The 19,647-nt window shown below is 48.4% G+C and overlaps 2 protein-coding genes and 2 long non-coding RNA genes across 8 annotated transcripts; 3 read left to right on the forward strand and 1 right to left on the reverse strand.

Moving 5' to 3' along the window:
* Nucleotides 1–340: 340 nt before the first annotated feature.
* LOC136509988 (uncharacterized) lies at nt 341–1,207 on the forward strand. Its single transcript, XR_010772581.1, has 3 exons — nt 341–457; nt 866–940; nt 1,139–1,207. It is a non-coding gene; the product is annotated as an uncharacterized lncRNA (long non-coding RNA).
* Nucleotides 1,203–6,271, forward strand: LOC136509987 (uncharacterized). Of its 2 annotated transcripts, none has more exons than XR_010772579.1 (4): nt 1,203–1,251; nt 5,390–5,768; nt 5,859–6,054; nt 6,145–6,271. It is a non-coding gene; the product is annotated as an uncharacterized lncRNA (long non-coding RNA). The 2 variants fall into 2 exon arrangements; XR_010772580.1 differs by lacking the exon at nt 1,203–1,251 and adding an exon at nt 5,134–5,285.
* A 4,812-nt stretch (nt 6,272–11,083) lies between these two features.
* On the reverse strand, nt 11,084–12,307 carry LOC136512926 (thioredoxin F, chloroplastic-like). Its single transcript, XM_066506933.1, has 3 exons — nt 11,895–12,307; nt 11,715–11,814; nt 11,084–11,513 (listed from the first exon to the last, which is right to left on the reverse strand). Exons 1-3 carry the CDS (start codon nt 12,212–12,214, stop codon nt 11,379–11,381), a joined length of 555 nt encoding a protein of 184 aa, XP_066363030.1. The 5' UTR covers nt 12,215–12,307; the 3' UTR covers nt 11,084–11,378.
* A 267-nt stretch (nt 12,308–12,574) lies between these two features.
* Nucleotides 12,575–18,623, forward strand: LOC136513846 (uncharacterized). Of its 4 annotated transcripts, none has more exons than XM_066507820.1 (3): nt 12,575–12,706; nt 17,410–17,816; nt 17,887–18,623. In XM_066507820.1, exons 2-3 carry the CDS (start codon nt 17,775–17,777, stop codon nt 18,403–18,405), a joined length of 561 nt encoding a protein of 186 aa, XP_066363917.1. In that variant the 5' UTR covers nt 12,575–12,706; nt 17,410–17,774; the 3' UTR covers nt 18,406–18,623. The 4 variants fall into 4 exon arrangements, 1 of the variants encoding a protein (XP_066363917.1); XR_010773455.1 differs by having other exon boundaries at nt 12,577–12,706; nt 13,543–17,816; XR_010773457.1 differs by having other exon boundaries at nt 12,581–16,588; nt 16,677–17,816.
* The last annotated feature ends 1,024 nt before the right edge of the window (nt 18,624–19,647 follow it).

Genomic DNA, 19,647 nt, shown 5'->3' on the forward strand with positions numbered 1-19,647 from the left:
AATATTTTGAACGGGATGGCGCCGGCGGAAATAAAAAGAAAACATCTTTGCCGAGGGCCTTGGATGTTGGCCCTCGGCAAAGAAATTAAATAAAAAAATCTTTGCCGAGGGCTCTGGATCTAGGCCCTCGGCAAAGAGGGGACCCCATATAAAAAAGGGAACGGCCGGGCGGGCGGCCTTATCCCAAGCCGCGCCCGCCCGAGCCGCCACTCGCCCGCCGCCGCCGCCGCGCACGCCACCGCGCGCTCGGCCGCCGCGCGGACGCCGCCGCCGCGCAGGCCGCAGCCGCGCTCGGCCGCCGCGTAAGCCGCCGCGCGCTCGCCCGCCGCCGCCGCGCAGGCCGCCGCCGCCCCTCCCCCGTCGCCCTCCGTTTCCTCCTCTCCTGTCGTCTCGCCCCGTCGCCTGCCCACGGCCCGCCGCCGCCCCGGCCGCGTCCTCCGCCGTCGTCGCCCGGAAGGTTCGGTGCCTCTGCTCCCTCCCCAGTCTCTTCTTTACAAAGTCACCTTGATTTCGCAATCTTGACCTGAAACCTTGAAATGTTGTTATTGCGCATCATTGTATTGCTTTTGCATGGATTAGTCTTTGTTGCTAGTGAACTGATGATTATTTCTGCATAACTGATCCGTAAAGGGACGTTTGAAATGATTCTACTACAAAGCTTAGCAAAATCTGAATAACAACATTTATGCTCGCTATTAAGTATGAATGGAATTAACTCCTATAGGAAGAGAAAAGTGTAATGTGCTTACTTACAGCCCGAAAAATTTAGGATTTACTGGTTCAGTACTTTTCTGCAGTTGCACTTGTTTTATTCACTGTCTAAGCGGGTCATGTTTTGAAGCAATTACTTGGGCATGCAATGCAGGTGGTTCTGGATAACGGCCTCGTCTGGACGACCTTGCCGTCACCTTCACTTCCCCGTCCCTCGGTCGAGTAGAAGGTAAAACCATGGGTTGTCGGCCATCGCGCCGTTTTTTGATGTGGATGGCCTTCGTGCCTCCCATTGTTGATGTGTCGGCCTTTGTGTCATGAATGTGGGTGTTGGCCATCGAGCCGATTTTTTTTGCAGGTTTTGGAAACCTCCCCGTACAGGGGAGGTTCTGCCGAAATTTTTAACTTATACCCTTTTTTTTTGCAGAGCAGAGGACGTCAAAGGAGCTTCAGAGTAGTCGATCGTCCTCGTCGGCGCTATGACTCTCCACTGCCCCGACTCACCACTGCCCCGCTACCCTGTCTCCACCGCCACCTTAGGTATAAACAACCTCTACTCCTGTATCTTTGTCGTAGACTGCGTAAACCAGTTAGGCGTCTCCCGTCTGAAAGAGATATGGTTGGAGGCATGCAGATCACTGTGTGTATCTAACCGTATCTGTTTCTGATTGTCCACGTTTTTTGGACAGCCCGCGTATGCGTAGATGAGGTCAGTTTCCATGCTCCGCTCCGATCCGAGCCAGAATTTCGGCAGCACCTCCCCATTGTTCTCCGAATACACAAACTTCTTTGCAGGACGTGTATTGGGAGAACATCGGAGAGGTGTTGCCGAAATTCTGTCTCGGATAGGAGCGGAGCATGGAAACTGACCTCATCTACGCATACGCGGGTGGGATTAGGATCTATCCTCACCTATTAGACAGTAGGAACACCGGCTAGGTGCAGTTGATGGTTACGTTACTCAGTGATGTATTTGTCAAAGGATGGAGGACCGTCAGTGGATGTACACGGGGCGAAGAAGTCGAAACGATTACGACGTGGATTGGGTGAAGAGGACAGATGACTTCTTGAAACATGCATTTGGCGAGGGTGTAGCTAAAGGGCATTCTCTAGTTTGGTGTCCGTGCAGCCACTGTGACAATAGGAGAAGGGTGGACAAGCAGACCATGGGTAAACATCTTGTGTACCATGGTTATACGCCGGGCTACCACTGGTGGATCTACCATGGTGAAGCTGATCGTATCAGAGAGGAGGTGGTGAGACCACGTCTCGAGCCTTTTGATGATGATGCTGGGGTAGCAGACATGATAGATGACGCTCACCAAGCTCAGTTCGCTGAAGGACGTGACAAGGAGGAGATGGAGGCAAACGTAGAAGCCTTCTACAAAATGTTGGACTCGGCGTCTAAACCCCTTCACGAGCATACAAATATTTCTCAGCTGGATGCCATTGGGCGTGTGATGGGGCTGAAGGCCGAGTTAAACCTGAGTCGAGAAGGCTTCGATAAGATGTTGACTGTGTTTGGCACCATGCTATCGAAGAACCACATTCTGCCCCCCAACTTGTACGAGTCAGAAAAACTCCTTCGTGCGCTCAAGATGCCATATGATAAGATACATTGTTGTCCAAAAGGGTGTGTCCTATTTTGGAAAGAACACGAGCATGCAAAGTACTGTTCGAAGTGTGGATCCTCTAGATACCTGGAGGTAGTATCTGGTGATGGCCAAAAGGTGCAGCTTACGATCCCCGCGAGAGTCTTACGTCACCTTCCTTTCATAGCGAGGATCCAACGACTTTTCATGACTGAGGAAACTGCGAAACAGATGACATGGCACAAGAATGGCAAGCGGTACAATCCGGACAAGATGGTTCATCCATCCGATGCTGAAGCATGGCAGTACTTTAATGATCGACATCCTAAGAAAGCAGCTGAGGCTCAGAATGTACGTGTCGCCTTCGCAACAGATGGATTCAATCCTTATGGATTGATGTCTTCCCCATACACATGTTGGCCTGTGTTCACTATCCCTCTCAACCTCCCCCCTGGCATCACCTTCCAACGACAGAACGTATTTTTGTCGCTGATAATTCCTGGACACCTAGGAAGTAATATGGGAGTGTTCATGGAGCCTGTGATTGACGAATTGATAAAAGCTTGGGGAGGGGTATGGACATACGACCGAGCTACAAGGTCAAGCTTCAAAATGTACGTTTGGTATCACTACTCTCTGCATGATTTCCTGGCGTATGGGTTATTCTGCGCCTGGTGTGTTCACGGGAAGTTCCCGTGCCCACTATGCAAGAAAGCTGTGAGGTTTATTTGGTTGAAAAAGGGTAGCAAGTATTCGTCGTTCGACAAGCATCGTCAATTCCTCCCTTCTGAACATCCATTCAGACAAGACATCAAGAACTTTACAAAAGGTGTTGCAGTGACAGACCCTAAACCCCACATCAGGAGTGGTGCCGAGGTTCATGCTCAGATAGATGCTCTCGTGCCCAACGAAGGAGGTGGTTTTGTGGGTTATGGTGAGGAACATATGTGGACTCATAAGTCCGGCTTGACCAGGCTCCCCTATTTCGATGACCTTCTTCTGCCACATAACATTGATGTAATGCACACCGAAAAGAATATCGCCGAGGCACTTTGGGCAACTCTCATGAATACAGAGAAATCTAAGGACAATGTTAAGGCTAGAGTGGACCTGGCGACGTTGTGCGATAGGAAAAAACAAGAGATGCAACCTCCTAGTGGTCGAAACAAGAAGTGGAAAAAGCCTAAGGTGGATTTCGTCTTGAAAATAGATGCCAGGAGGGAAGTACTTCAATGGATCAAGAACTTGATGTTCCCAGATGGCTATGCCGCTAATCTGAGCAGGGGAGTGAACTTAGGCACTTTGTGAGTCAACGGGATGAAGAGTCATGACTACCATATATGGATTGAGCGGCTTCTCCCTGCAATGGTCCGAGGCTACGTCCCTGAGCATGTCTGGAAAGTGTTGGTAGAGTTGAGCTATTTCTTTCGCCTGCTGTGTGCTAAGGAGATATCTCGGAACATCGCTATGGAATTAGAAAAGGTGGCACCTGTGTTGGTCTGTAAGCTGGAGAAGATCTTCCCACCCAGCTTTTTCTTACCGATGCAGCATCTGATCGTGCACCTTCCCACTGAAGTACGTTTGGGGGGGCCTATGCAGTTTCGTTGGTGCTTTCCAGTCGAGAGAGGACTAAAGACTGTTCGCAAGAAATGTACAAATAAAGCCAGAATTGAGGCTTCCGTTGCAGAGGCATACCTACGGGAGGAGGTGGCAAACTTCACAACGTTGTACTACAAGCCGAACCTTCCTAGCAATCAAAATCCACTCCCTCGTTACAATGCTGATGAAAATGAATCGACCCTCGGCCTTTTCCAAGGACAACTCGGTAGCGCAAGTGGATCGACCGTTATGATCTTGACAAATAAAGAGTGGCGCAGTATCATGTTATACGTGTTGAATAACCTTACTAAGGTGCAACCTTTCATCAAGTAAGTTCTCAATGATCTTGTTTCAATACGCCGTTACTATTCAACGTCCAACCCTATTGATTCTCGCTCCAACAGGGAATTTGTTCGTGAATCCTGGCATGAACCTAGGGATCCTACCCTGTAGGAACAAGACACCCTTCTATCGCAGGGCGCAGGAGCGGATAGGCCTGATTTCATTTCTTGGTTTAAACGAAAGGTAATGTCCAATTTAGCTTGTACATTCGATATTCGAATATAACGATCTATCATGTTTGAGCTTGCAGGCCCAGACCGATTCGTCCATGAGTGATGAGTTGAAACAAGTTGCGAACGGCTGCCAAGCTAGGGTGAAGTCATTTACCGGATATGACGTGAATGGTTATCGTTTCCACACAACAAGATACGAGCAAACCCGGCCCAATCGGAAAACCACAAATAGCGGAGTTTGTACGCCTGGCATTGATGGTCTCGACTACCATGGAAGAGTTGAGGAGATCTACCAACTAGAATTTGATGGTGACAAACCTCTTAAACCTGTCATGTTCAAATGCCACTGGTTCAATCCTCGCGAAACGAGACTGACCCCTCATCTTGGGCTAGTCGAGGTGCGAGAAGATTCCGTTTATCCGGGAAAAGACATCTACATTGTGGCTCAACAGGCCGTGCAGGTGTATTACACGAGATATGCCAACCAAGCCAAACAGGAGCTTCAGGGTTGGGCTATTGTGCACCAGGTTTCTCCACACGGCAAACTACCAACCCCTAACGATGACGATTACAACTTTAACACAAACACATATGATGGAGAGTTCTATCAGGAAGATGGGCTACCGAGGACGCTTCAGATAGTCCTACCCGAGGCCCTTGAAATGGAAGTAGACAACGAAACAGTTGATGACGAGGACGATGGAGATGTGGTGCAAAATGCCAAGGACATACAAATGCTTGAGCGATTACTTGTAGCAAGTGACGAGGACGATAACATAGAACCTTCGGATAGTGTTGCCTATTTGGATAATGTTGACAGTGATGACGAGACCTATAATCCCAATCATGAAGATTATTCGTAATACATGTAATACTATGTCTTGTTTATTTATTTTCATTTATATTTTGTTTATTTATTTTCAGTCTCTAATATGTGTACTAACAAGTCTTGTTCATTCTTCGTGCGTGTAGGTGATTGATCAAAGATGGCGAGCAGCCGGCCACGACGTGACACACCCTCGGCTTACGCGAGGAGGCCGCCGGAGGAGGGGGAGGCAGGCGAGGGACAGTTGCAGGAGGCAGTGGGAGGACGAGGGACAACGGCAGGAGGCCGCAGGAGGAGGGGGAGGCAGACGACAGGAGGCAGTGGTAGGAGGCAGCGGACTTAGCCCCCTGAGCCCGTGCCACCGACGGAGGAGCACGAGGAGGAGGAGGAGGTCGAGGAGGAGCAGGGTGCGGCGCCCGAGGACGAGGGAGGCGAGGCGTCGGGTGTCTACCAGCGAGGCCCGGCGACGCTCCCTTCGTTTCCGCTTCCTCAGAACCGTCTAGTGCTTCGCCCTGTGCCGCCCAAGTAAGTAAATATAAATGATATCACAACTACTTCATATGATATGTTTGAAATCAAAAGAGAAACTGATAAATTTTCTTCTTACTTGTGCAGGGCTTGGGAGGTGTTGTCAGGTACTCCTCTGCGCTCTCCCGCGACCGTCTTGGGTGTGTTGTGCCGGAAGTGGTTCCCCGGCATTGTGGAGTTGCCGTCGGAGGCCCGAGAGCCAGCCTACACGTGGGACAGGTACGCCCTGGGCGAGGACGACCAGTACCGCAACAAGCAGGAGCGGATACTTGCTGAGTTTTGGGTAAGTTCCTCTCGCACAACATTAATCAATCCTTCACATTGAATTCTATTTTTTTTCAAATAACGATTGGATATATCATCTTTTATGCAGAGGTTTTTCAGGGCCGAAGAAGGAACCGAGGGCCTCGCTGATCGTGTGGCGCATGCAGCCTGTAGGAAGTATGTCACCGACATGTTTCACGAGGCGCGCGTCCAGGCCCACATAGACTACTACGCGTTGGCTCGTAGAATGACAGTCACCAAGAGGGAGGCTCGACAGATGACGCTGACCCAGGAGCAGTACCTTGAGGTACATGAATAACATTGATATTGTTTTGTTTTTGAATTAAATATGTTTAATTTCATCTTCATATATGTCAAACACTCGTTGACTTGTAGGTGATTCCCTGGTGGTGCCGAGCGCATGCCGACGCCTGGACAATGATCGTGGCTAGGTGGTTCACGCCGGCCTACATAGAGAAGCACGAGTCTCAGCGGGCACTGCGTATGCTCAGGCCAGCTGCCACTCACTATCAAGGCAGCAGGAGTCTCCCCGGATTCAAATCGGCATATGTAAGTGATTTTTCTTCTATTTAGTTTCACACTTAACGTATGCCTGATTGCTCACCACCTGCCGCCTTTCTCGCAGGAGGCTGCGCACCCGGACGAGGATGTCTCGATGTTCACGGCGTGGGCTATGTCCCACCAGACCAGGGTGGCCGGCGACGTCACCTGGGACCCGGCTGCCCCTCGCGAGGCATACTCCGACCCTAACGTGTACACTAAAGTCCAGGAGTACACGTCGGCGGTACAGCAGCGGCACGGGCCAGAGTACGACGTCCGCACCGAGCCCATTGATGCCGAGGCCATCATGAGGCTTGGTGGCGGCAGGAAGCACGGCCGGACGTGGATTGCGAACACCGCCATCGACCCACCACTGTTCCCACTCTGAGCCAGCTCCGAGCATAGAGCACGAGTTCCAGCCAGCCCATATGCTCACGGCCTACTCCGACACTGCAGCGGGTCGATGCGCTCGAGGTAATTCTTGTTTTACTCGTCGTAAATTAATATTCTCACACTTGAGTTAGATTTGCATTACTGAAATATTGGAGTGCAATATTGCAGGCCCAGAACAACGAGAAGACGGCGCAGATCACGACCCTCACTGCTCGGCTGGAGGCTGAGTAGGCCGCTCGGGAGGCCCAGGAGGTCAGGATTGCAGAAATGATGCAAATCATGCAAGCTCTTGGGCAGAAGACGGGTGTGCCTGTGCAGATGTCAGCTCCTCCGCCTCAGGTGCCGCACGCGTTTGCAGCTACTCCTGTAAGCGTTAAAGTTCACTTCTCGCTTGTGTGACATAGAAACCCAGAGAACACTAGCTACTGATTTGCTTGTATGACATAGAAACCCAGACAACACTAGCTATAAAAAATTTGATAGGTTTCTGTCTAAATACTAAAACTGTAGTCCTAGAATAATTACTGCAATCTCACATAAGCATATAATTGTTTGTGCATCCTCAGTCGGCGGGTTCCAATAACCCCCCTCGTGCGTCACCTGATTCTGGAGGCTTCGTTACACCACCCTCGACGCAGAGGCCAGACGGTTGGGAAGGTTGGTGACGCAGAGGCCAGACGGTTGGAGAGGTTGGCCAGCCTCAGTCGGATTTGAACTTGTGGACTTGACACTTGAGTTAGATTGTGGACTTATGGAATTGTTGAATTTGGACTTGTGATGATACATGTGATGATCTATGTGATATCTGTGAGATATATGTGATATTTGTGAGATATATGTGATGATTGTGATATTTGTGGGATATTTCTGCTGTTGAATATATATATATATTTTGTCTGCATGGAAAGCAAGAAACAGGTGGAATGTTGAAAATTTTCACTGGTCTTTGCCGAGGGCCTTGACCATAGCCCTCGGCAAAGAAATTCCTAGGAAAAATTAAAAACAGGTCTTTGCCGAGGGCCTTAACCATAGCCCTCGGCAAAGAAATTCCCAGGAAAAATTAAAAAGTAGGTCTTTGCCGAGGGTTTTGAACACAGCCCTCGGTAAAGAAATTCCGAGACAAAAATAAAAACGTAGGTCTTTGCCGAGGGCCTTCGATATAGCTCTCGGCAAAGAAATTCCGAGAAAAAAAAAGAAAATAGGTCTTTGCCGAGGGCCCTGCGGTATAGCTCTCGGCAAATAAATTCCAAAAAAAAGCTCTTTGCCGAGGGCCTGTATGTCAGCCCTCGGCAAAGACGTCGTGGAAAATAACCGCGTACCTAACGGCTACTTTACTTTGCCGAGGGCCGCCGTTAGCCCTCGGCAAATACTTTGCCGAGTGCCCGATAAAAGGCCCTCGGCAAAGACTCCTTCGCCGACATTTTTTTTCCCGAGGGTTCTTCACCGAGGGCTGCCCTCGGCAAATCCTTCGCCGACGGCTGAAGAGCCTTTGCCGAGGGCGTCAGGCCCTCGGCAAAGACCCTGCGTCCAGTAGAGGTTGATAGGTGTTTTTGAGTTATATATCGGGTCTAAGATTCTATTGTCCTGTTCGGCTTACCTCATATTCGGCTTATTCGGCTTTTTTTTTCAGCCGGAACAATGTTTTTCTCTCACAACAATTCAGCCGGAACAGTGTTTTTCAGCCAGTTTCAGCCAAGTTTCAGACCAGCGAACGGGGCCTATGCTGCATAGAGCATACTAATCTCATTCTTCTCTTCCTCCTTTTAACTTTTAACTTTCTGTTTTTCCAAATGAGTGCAAATAAAGAGATGTTTTACAACTGTTTCAAATGACATAAAGAGAGAAAGAACAGGTTTCTGGGGTTTCTGGGGTTGCTCTTTATGGCCTTCCTGTTTTCTCCACGTTGCAACCACCGATGCCCTAAAAGTGGTTGCTGAATCCCGAATTTATTAGTTTTTTTATGTAAATATTTGCTGGGACCCACCTGAGAGGACGAAGGCGATGCTTGTGCACTGACAGCTTGTAAAGGCCAAAAAAACAGGACCTGTGTTTGCTTGGTGTATTTTGGTTCTTTTAAAAGCTTTGGTGCTCCTTTCCTGCACGCTACGTGTTTTGCTACGTGGACCATCAAAAGTTCAAAACCACTATAGTCTTTTGTACGTGGAGCATCGTGGGGGGTTTTTCGAGTTCGGTGCAGGAATATGCCTCTGGAATAACTTGTGTTGCTTACTCCCTCCGTCCAACAATAATTGTACGTCTACCATTCAAAATTTTCTCAAAATAAAGGATCACAATGCAGGCTATCACATCCACATATCAGACTGAGCAGCCGTAGGTGGGACAAAAAAAAAGTTCACTTGTGTCATAAAAAAAAACTCACAGAAGCAGAAAAAAATCGACTCCGCCACCTCTGTTCAGACTCTGGAGCCTTCTCAAGCATTCATTCCATCATCAGCTGTATTTAAAAAAAGTAGACGATGCTTTCAGTCAATCCGAAGAATGCCTTCTGCCTCCGCACAGTCACTTTCGTATAGGGGCAAAAGCGTCATTTTAACAGTTGTCTTGGTTTTCACGCTCAACTCTAGATGTGCAAATAATACAGGACGGAGGGAGTACGCCGTATTGAGATCCAAATCACACTCCGGCGAGGAGTAGCACGTCCAGGTTCAATTAACTTATCACACAAAGCAAGCAACTCTAGGTATCGACGAAACCGATCTGCCGATAGAGTCCGTACTTCGCCGCAAAAGCCCGAGAACGTCTCTCGGGAGGAGCACGTCTAAGATTGTTCTAGGGTCGGCAAGGCCACATAGAACGCCGTTGAATCTTGTGGAGAGATGCAACCAACAACATGAGAGTTGAAAAAAAAGGAGAAAATAGGTAATAAATGTAAAAAAGACGATTAAGTATTGGATCCTTCAATCGATCATGATCCTCTGATATATATAGAGGGGTGGTCTTATCCCAATAGAGAACGAGTCCAATCATAATCTTTAAAGTTTTTTATGCGAAAAATGTCCAAAAATCGAATTGGAAAGTATTCGGTTCGGACTCGAACACGCAGTATGGAGAGATGCAACCAACAACATGAGAGTTGAAAAAAAGGCAAAAATTAGGTAATACATGTAAAAAAGATGATTAAGTATTGGATCCTTCAATCGACCGTGATCCTCTGATATATATAGAGGGGTGGTCTTATCCCAATAGAAAACGACTCCAATCATAATCTCTATAAGTTTTTTATGCGAAAACATGTAAAAAAACCGAATTGGAAAGTATTCGGTTCGGACTGAACAGGCAGGCCGGTTTTTGACGGGCTGAGGACGCTGGTTGGGCCGAGGAGCATCAGAGAGACCGGCCAGGCTGGTTGGTTGCGACGATCCAAAGTATGCCTTGGGACCCTTTCATCATTATAAACATTAATTATTGCAAAGCCCGTTGATCATTTTTGTTCTTCAACAACTTGTTTTTTGCATGGTAGAAGCTATATAATATGGAAAAGCTGTTTGAATTAAGTTTTGGGGGATTATCACCCCTGCACCAACCGTTCTAGTTGTGCCTACAATGCAACAAGATGCAGGTTATTACTTGCACAGTATGATCGAGGCTATATATATACAGAAGTGTGCTGTCTTCATTTTTTAGTAGAGGAGGGGTTTAGTAGCATCTGATGCAGAAAATAAGGAGACCCTCCGGTCCGGCCTCATCGTCGACCGTCAACATCATGGCCTCAACATAGACCCAGCACTTCTGCAATTGGAATTGGAACAACATCTGCAGAGGATATTCCACTTGGTTGTTCTCTGTGTCCGATCCCTCTGCCCGGCCGGGTGGATCAACCTCACGTCCCTTAGCATGATGCCATGATGGTATGTGTGCTTGCAGTTCCCAAGAGTCAATGCATGAGTCTATACGCATTGCAATTCAGGATAAATGTTTTTCAGATTCCATTCCAAGCGCTGACATCGCATAACAGAGCAACAACGTATCGATAATCAGATCATGCACCGCACACACCAACTTTTCTCCAAGGATCAGAAAACCAAATGCTCTGAACTTCGAAGCAGCCAGTGATTAGCTAGACAGACAAAAGAGAGAGGAAGATGATAACCTGATGATGGTTATTATTTACAACGAGCTAGTGCTCCATCCATATGAATGATTAATTGTGTATTTGCCGGTCCTGATGACCGACCGATCGATAAAAATCATAAGCAGAAGAACTAGAATAGCTTGTTTTCTGCATGCGTGTTTGATAAGTATCTATCCACTCCCACAAAAGGGGGGTGCAGCGCAGTGGTGGCTCATTCATTCACAGTCTTCTGCACTAGTTACACATCACGCACATCGATCTTGCTTAACTTTCAGGCCATTTTCTTTGTCTTCTGATCAGCCTGACTTGACTGTGTCGATGGCATGCGCTAGCTCCTCGATCTTGGCGCCAGTGACCTCCTTGACGACCTTCCCACCCTTGAGGATCTTGAACGTTGGCACAACCTTTATTCCCAGTTCCTTTGCAAGTGGCTGCAACAACAAGCAAGTGCCACACAAATACAGGCCAGCAGGGTTTCTTTTCAGTATTCATGCATGCCATACATATTCCACAGCTAGCAGTGATGATTGATGTTTTGATGAACGAAATACAGACACAGAAGAGAAGAGATAGATCATAGATGTCAATCAAAGCTAAGTAATCCTAGCTTAGGTAGTTAATAGCTAGCTGACCTTGTTGTCCTGGTTGCAGTCGAGCTTGAGGAACACAACATCCAGGTTCTTCTCAGACATCTCCTGGAACTTGGGAGCCATCACTTTGCAAGGCCCGCACCTGCAAATGAAAACTGTCTCAGATTCTACAATTTACAGCCTCAGATTCTTACTTTCTTAGTAGTAAAAAATTGTACGTACCATTCGGTGTACATGTCGAGGACGACGACTTTGTCGCCGGCGGACTCGACGATGGGCCAGAAGGTGTCCTTGTTGACCTCCGTGACCTGCCCGGTGACGGCCTCAGCTCTCACTCCCACCGAGGTCGTCTCGAGCCCGCTCGACCTCACCGGCGCGACTCCTCCTCCCCGCGTCTCGGAGGCCGTCGTCGCCAGCAGCAGGCTCCTCTTCTGGACCGCCGCCGCCGACGACGACGCCCAGCTGCTGCCAACCGCCAAGAAGACAGCCGGCGAGGAGGCCAGCCCGTGGGACGAGGAGATGGTGGGTATGCGCAGGGCCATTGGTCTGGTCCGTACGTACTCGCTGGTGGACGGATCGATGGGAGCGGAGGTAGCTGAGGGTACAGTAGCGGCCGCTGAGGGACTGACTGGCTGGCGGTGATGGAGGGACGGGGCAAGCAAAGGTGGTGGCTGTGATTGGCCGCCGGGATTCCCCAAGATAAGCCGCGTGGCGCCAATCACACACACGCCACGCCACGCAGCTCTTTCTCGCTCGTTCGCCTGGTGATTTTCGCTTGGGCCGCGGAACAAAACGAATGACAGGCCCAGAACAAGCCCAAGCCCAGGCCCATTCTGGCTGAACACTTTCCCTCTCTGCTTACCGCGGAGCCCAGCCCAGCTGCTCCAGAGGAGCGCAGTTGCGGCGAACTCCCGTGCCGAGGGTTTTGTGCTCTTCTTCTCCCGGTCCGGTAGTGGGTGCTCTCTCTGCTGCTCATGGCGCCGCCCCCCCGCCACCCACCCGCAGAGACCTAGCGGGATCTCTTCTTACTTCTGGTATGGCGCTGGGTTCTTCCTTCCTCTCCTTGCGCTGCTGATCTGAGCAAAAGCTACTTCAGTATAACCCATGGAATAGGCTCGATTCGTCTGTGCTGCTCGTACAGGAGTCGCTTGGCAGCCCTCATAGATTTGTTGGATTTCGTATGAGTTTTCTGGGGCCAGATTTTGATGCGATTGGGTAGGCGTTTCCCAAATATGGAGATGACTACACGTCGCCTGTTCGTTTAGTTAGCCTGTAATCTAGTTCCTTTGGACGGTGGAGAAGTTGCTGGCATGGCAACGTTTTGTTTTGTCGTCTAAACTTGCTTTGGTCGTTGTGCTGTTTTAGAGGGACAGGTCATGGTGGCTCGCTGTCATTTCTTCGAAGAATGTTCTTAGCTATGGCTGTTAGTGTTCTTTGGAGTTGGTTGAAACCGGTGTGACTGTTTTGAACTCATATCCTGTAAACTGCTGGTATCACCAGTTCTGAACTACCATATGTTGGGTTTCAATAAAAGCTGGACCAAGTGGTCTGTTATCTAAAATTTCGAGTTCCATTGTTTTAACTGTTTGAGCAGAATGTGCATACTAGGGTCTTAGTTTGGTGTGTTTCTCGCTTCCTTGATGTTTGCTCTGTGATTTATGGCTGGATAAATAGGTTAACAGGCTATGCCCAAATTCATCTTTTTCATTCATGAGGTAAACAGGTAGGCACATGAACCTTTTAGCGTGCTGCCTAATTTTGTCTTCTTCTTGGCTTCTAGGAGATGTAGGATATTTTGACACAAAAGTTCTTCTGTGTGACCTTAGCTTCATATCTGATCATTCTGCACTCTTCTATATGATCTGCTTAGTTCGTACAGAAGAGAAGGCGGGCGATGGGCTATGGCGGCTACGAAGCGACTGCGGCGCGGGGAAAGCCATAACAGAGGGAGAAAGAGAGGAATGCGGGGCTAAACCGGTTCAAGAACTTCACGCGAAGCTTGAGTTGTGCTTACCGTGACGGAGGACCAACAAAACGGCACGGCGATTTCAGCTTCTTCTCGGTGGCTCGGGATGGCTGCGGAGCTAGGGTTCCTGGCGGCGTAGGGCTTGCGCTAGGGCTTGGTGGGGGAGGCTCAGGCGCAGGGCTTCGCTATTTAAGGCCCGGGCAGCCGTGGGGCACAAGACCGAGGGGGCAGCGTAACGGAGCCGGACATGGACACCGGCTTAGTGTCCAGGTAGAATACGAACTGAGGTTGATGACGGAGCTGACTAGTGGCCCCAGTCTGTCAGCGTAAGCAAAAGAGAGGGACCAGGCGTCAGAGAGAGAGGAAGGGCGCGAGCGCGTCTATTGGGCCACCTGCTGGGCCGCGGGGCGCGAGAGAGGGAAAGGCCGAGCGGGGCGGCTGGGCCGGCAGGGAGAGCAGGCCGACTGGGCCAGCAGGCCGAAAATGAAAGAGAGATAATTTCTTTTTTTTTTCTTTTCTAATTTTCCGAACAAATTTTGAAATGCAAATTCAAATTAATTTGAAGTTTGATTTCAAACCACACAATACAAAAATAATATGCAGCAGCATGAATGCACATACATGTTTGTAGACCTATATTTGATTTTATTTTTAACAAAATTATTATTTTCCTAAATTTAAATGCTTACAAAATGCATAATTAAGTCATTTCCTCCTATTTTAAAATCATGGAATTTTTAGGGTGTTACAACATTGTGTTTAGCACTTGGGAGCAAGGGTGAAGAAGTTGGAGAAGAGAAGGGGTTCTCTGAATTGACCGAACGCGTCCGGTACCTAACCCTGGGCATGGGTAGCAGTGTGGCTGCGACTGGACGCTGGCTTGGCCAGGCGACCGGACGCCCCCGTGCTACTTTTGCTCAACTGGCACGCGCGGCGGCACAGAGGTTACCGGACATGAGTGTAGCGACCGGACTCTGAGTCCGGACGCGTCCGGTCGTGATTTGCGTGTTCTCTGTCTGGATGAAATAATTCGTCGGACACTGGTTGCGTCCGGTCGCTTGGACCGGATGCGTTCGGTTAGCTCAGAGCAGCTCTAGGAGCTCTTTGGACTGTGACCAAACTTGTGGTGCTGGAGCATCCGATCGTTGATCGACGCGTCCGGTCAGTGTCTAACAGCGCGGGTGCGAGTAGCCATTGCGCTCCAATGGCTACATTTGAAAGGACAAGACACGTGGCGCTTCACGGGTGATCGGGCGCACCTGACCGGACGCATCTGGTGCAACATAACAGTGCGTCCGGTCAGTGCGAAGTGACTGTGTTTTGAGCCCAACGGATGTGGGCCTGTTTGGTTGGGTGGCCAACCCCTGGCCAGGCCTGCTGGAGCTAAGATGTGGATGTTTGGTTGCCTGTTCTTGGGCCTTAGCCAGGCTTACGCTGGCCGTTGTACGCACCTGGGCCTGGCTCCCAAAGAACGCAATTGCGATCCGTTTTTTTGGGCTTGGCTTGGCCAAGCCGCGCGCCCGCTCCGTCCCGTGGGCCTGGGTGGCTCTCGGTAGCCACCGAATATAAGCCGCGCCTCACCGACCCCCTAGGGTTTCCCGGGTACTGTTCACTCGCTCTCTGCGGCGCCACGCTCGCTCTCGCTCTCTCCCCCTTCCGTCTTCGTCCTCCTCGGGGTGCCGCCGGTGGCGGTGAACCTCATCGGCGCATCTGGTAAGCGAGTTGGGCCACTGGTACGTGGCCTAATCCCCATCTCCTTCGTGTTTTCTTGTTTCGTTCTTTCTTCTGCTACGGATTTGTCGTAGATCTGTTACGGATGGTTCAATTTTATGCTGAGCTTTTGGGATTTGGTCGATGATTGCTGTGGACCTGGGTGGCGCAGCATGTCCTGTCGCAGCCGGTCCCTAGAACTAATTAGGGTTTTGTTCATACTGCTGCTTTGGTCCGAGTAATTGGTAGCCCTATTTCTTGTTTAGCGTCAAGTTCTGGTTCGGATCCATCTTTCTTTGCCATGACCTCTAGGGTTTCGTCCATGTTTGGCTAGGATCTGGGTGGCGCTCCCTTTGGTGTCGTAGTTGATCGTTTGATTTGGTTAAGGTTGAGGTTGTACTAATACTTAGTCCCAATTTTTTGTTTAGCATCATGGATCCCTCAATTAGGTGTCACCGGCTCATCGTTAGGGGTGCAGCAATGGTTGTCGTCATGAGTGCTTGGCTCTTTGTTAGATTCAGACGGATGTCATCCAGTAGGAGAGGGATTACGTATGGCCCAATGTCTATTAGAGATCAAGAAAGGGCAACAAACCTTAGGTTCATCCACCACAGCGATGACAGCAGCTGTGTGGAGCTTCTTAGGATGAAGAGAGCTCCTTTCTTCCAGCTCCGCGACTTGTTTCGCAATAGGGGCCTGCTCAGGGATAGCATTAACTGTCAGATTGAAGAATAGGTTGCCATATTCCTTCTAGTGGTTGGGCATAACACAAGATTCAGGGTCATCAAACACACTTTCAGGAGGTCTACTAAAACTATCAGTAGATATTTCCAGGAAGTGCTTTATGCAGTCGGTGAACTCAGAAATGAAATGATAGTGGCTCCTTTACTTCAGTCCATCCCAAAATTCAAAATAGCAGAAAATGGAATCCTTTCTTCAAGGTTGGAGTTTCTTACTTCACCTATTCCATTTTCACTACTAGGACTTCCATGTTGATGTACCTTTTTTGTTTAGGACTGTGTTGGTGCCATTGATGGTACTCATGTTCTTGCTCGAGTTCCTGAGAAACACAGAGCTGCTTTCATGGGCAGGAAGCATACAACCACCCAAAATGTCCTGGCTGCAGTTGATTTTGAACTAAGATTCACTTATGTGTTAGCTGGTTGGGAAGGTTCAGCTCATGATGCTCTAATTCTAGCTGATGCTTTGGAAAGGGATGATGGTCTTAGGGTACCACCAGGTATATTGGTATCTCCTTAGTTTCTTTAGTAGCCTAGGTTCTGTAGGGTCCTACACTTCTAATTATGTCCCTCTTTCCTTATGTCTAGGCAAGTTCTTCCTTGTAGATGCTGGGTATGCTGTCTGGCCTGGGTTCCTGCCACCCTATCGAGGCACAAGATATCATCTGAGAGAATTTGGAGTTAGGAGCCCCTATAATCCAAGAGAGCTTTTCAATCTGAGGCATTCCTCTTTGAGGGTCACAGTTGAAAGGGCTTTTGGGGCACTCAAGAATAGGTTCAAGATCCTTTACAACAAGCCATTTCACCCCTACAAAACTCAAGTGAAGCTTGTGTTAGCTTGCTGTATCCTGCACAACTGGATACTTAGGTATGGTGTTGACGAAGTCATCCCCCTAGAGTCTGACTGGGAGGCCAACCCTACAAATGAGGCAGCCCCAAATGACAATGTTATTGATAACAATACTTGGGCATCCAAGAGGGATACCTGGGCCAACCAGATGTGGCAAACTAGGAATGGGGTCCATATTGAAGCTTGTTCCAGCAGCAGTATGGATGAACTCTGTAATGTTTGAAATCTGTTATGTTTATGAGACCATTCCCTAATGCAATGATGCCATGTGCTATGTTGTAATCTGAACTGAATTTGGTACCTACTGTTGTTTGTCGAATTATATTTGTAATCTGAACTGAATTTACTACCTGTGCTATGTTTACTGTTCTGTTGTCTTGCTTTTCCCTGTTTACTTATTCATGTTCTTTATCTGATATTGTGAACTGCATGCTTTATTTTCTTCTGCATGTACTACTTTTTTTTGGGTAGCTATGGCTGGGCTTGATGGGTTTGACATCTTTGGGGGTGATGTCCAAAATAACCATGTCGATGAGGTGCAAGAGGTACAACCTGAGCCACAGGGAAATGGTTGTGGAGCTAGGCTGAACTGGACACCTGTGATGTTTACCTATGTCCTCAGCAAGTTTTCAGATTTGGTTACTGAAGGAGTTAGGACAGACAAAGGGTTCAAAGACTATCATGTCAATGCAGTGGCTAGGGAACTACAGAGTTACATAGGCCAGCAAGTTTCAGGTACACAGGTCTACAACCACCTCCGCAAGTGGCGTACCAAATGAGTGAAGATCTGCAGGCTTAAGGAGCTCAGCGGTGCTAACTGGGATGAAGAGCTATGCATGATCACACTGGACCCTGAACACTACCATGGTCATGTGAAGGTAATCACACTCGGCCCTGAAATTCTCAAAAACTAATTTGTATCCATCTCAATAACTAACTGTACTGCAGAATCACTCAAAGGACGCAGAATTTCTCAATGTTCCCATTGTAAACTACCAGTACATGCAAACCATTTTTGGTTGTGGCGTGGCTACTGGGAGGTTTGCAATGGGCTCCAATGAAGCGCTAGGCCAACCTGCAACTGAACCCGAGACCATTGATGTTGACTCCAATGAGGCTCCACCTGCTACCAAGGAAGATACCTCTGCTGCCAAGGACAAGGGCAAGTCCGATGAGAAGAAGAAGAGGAAGAGGATGCTGAATGAAGAAGATGTAGCTGTGATGACAGGGTTCACTGATGCCATTTGGGGACTGAACGCCGCAGTAAGTGAAGGCAACCACTCAGATGCAGCACCTGGGATCTATGAAGCAGTGATGGGATGCTCCAACTTCACTAGGCAAGAGCTTATGGTCTGTCTGAACTTCCCGATGCAGCACAAGGGACCTACGATGGTGTTTGGGGGGATGAAACCTGAAGATAAGGAGCTGTGGTGCAGGACTCACCTTGATGAGAAGAACAGTAGCTAAAAGAGAGATCTGGGCTAGGCATAATAGCTTTGGAGCACTGCATGAACTTCAGCAACTTAACCCATTTTGATATGTAACCTGTGATGTAAAACTTTAACATGGGTTGTCTGGGTATCCCTTGTGGTGAACATCTTAAACTATTTCTGCCATGCTAAGTTGTTGTAAGATGCTTTGAAGACTTCATTAGGCTATTTGTGTCATCTATGCTATCAGTCATCCAGTTGAAGTGTTTGAAGTTCCTTTGTTTTGTTTGTGTGGCTTTCCGTTGTTCTATTATGCTATCTGCAATCAGGCTTTTGAACTTGAAAATGCATGTATGCAGTGGGACGATGAAGTTTTATGTCGTCTCCGTTGGGCGCAAACCTGGAGTGTACACGACGTGGATGGATTGTCACCGTCAAGTGTCAGGTTATCCAAACAATCTGCACGCGAGTTTTGCATCTAGGAATGAAGCTGAACAAGCATTGTCTGAGTATCAGCAAGCGCAATCCAAGCCCAATGTTGAGGAAAAGGTGAAGGAAGTCGGCAAGGAAACAGCAGATGCGAAGATCAATTTTTTAAGTGCTAAGGACCTTTGTGTTGTACTGCTCCTAGTTGTAGTTGTTTTCCAGGCCTATTTGCTATTTGCTGTATCTTAAATAGTTGGCCATGCTGTTAAGAACTACTGTGAACCAGGATGTCAGGCACCTTGTAATGTGAACCTACGTTCTAATCTGAAATTATTAGTTGGCACATTTCAATGGAATGTTTTATAATTTGGCATCCATGATCATGTAAACCAAGTACCAGATGACAGGTTTCCAGTACTAAGCATTTGAGTTCCAACCATCCATTACATATTACTATCATAGTTACAGAAGAGGTGCACCAATCACTATGAATTGGGCACAACCAAAAGATGCTAACTTCTGGCAGTCATCAGTGCTATCCTAAGCACAACATCTAACTTTCAGACCACGATGCTAACACATTTAGTCACACACTACGCTATACAAGAGAAGTGCACCATTCAGTTGCCACAATCTGAAATGGGCACAATCAAAAGATCAGGTACCACTGCATTCTGCACTTAACCGAGTTCATCCTAACCATACCAGTTAACTACTGCAAGTAACCGAGACCTCTTGAACACGATAGCAACCACTACTGATACTAACAGAAGACAAAAGACCACACAACCCAGCGAACAGTAGTATGGACCTATCCATCACTTGGCCTTGAACACGATAGCAACCACCAGGA

This window comes from Miscanthus floridulus, chromosome 16, assembly GCF_019320115.1.
Source record: "Miscanthus floridulus cultivar M001 chromosome 16, ASM1932011v1, whole genome shotgun sequence".
Taxonomy (NCBI): domain Eukaryota; kingdom Viridiplantae; phylum Streptophyta; class Magnoliopsida; order Poales; family Poaceae; genus Miscanthus; species Miscanthus floridulus.

What these genes read in the sequence shown, in the direction of transcription:
- LOC136512926 (XM_066506933.1), bottom strand. Translation starts at nt 12,214, where the DNA reads ATGGCCCTGCGCATACCCACCATCTCCTCGTCCCACGGGCTGGCCTCC. An exon ending in CTCGACATGTACACCGAATG is followed by an intron (nt 11,815 to 11,894) that starts GTACGTACAATT and finishes TTTCATTTGCAG; the next exon opens with GTGCGGGCCTTGCAAAGTGA. An exon ending in ACTGCAACCAGGACAACAAG is followed by an intron (nt 11,514 to 11,714) that starts GTCAGCTAGCTA and finishes TTGTTGTTGCAG; the next exon opens with CCACTTGCAAAGGAACTGGG.
- LOC136513846 (XM_066507820.1), top strand. Translation starts at nt 17,775, where the DNA reads ATGATCACACTGGACCCTGAACACTACCATGGTCATGTGAAG. An exon ending in ACTACCATGGTCATGTGAAG is followed by an intron (nt 17,817 to 17,886) that starts GTAATCACACTC and finishes ACTGTACTGCAG; the next exon opens with AATCACTCAAAGGACGCAGA.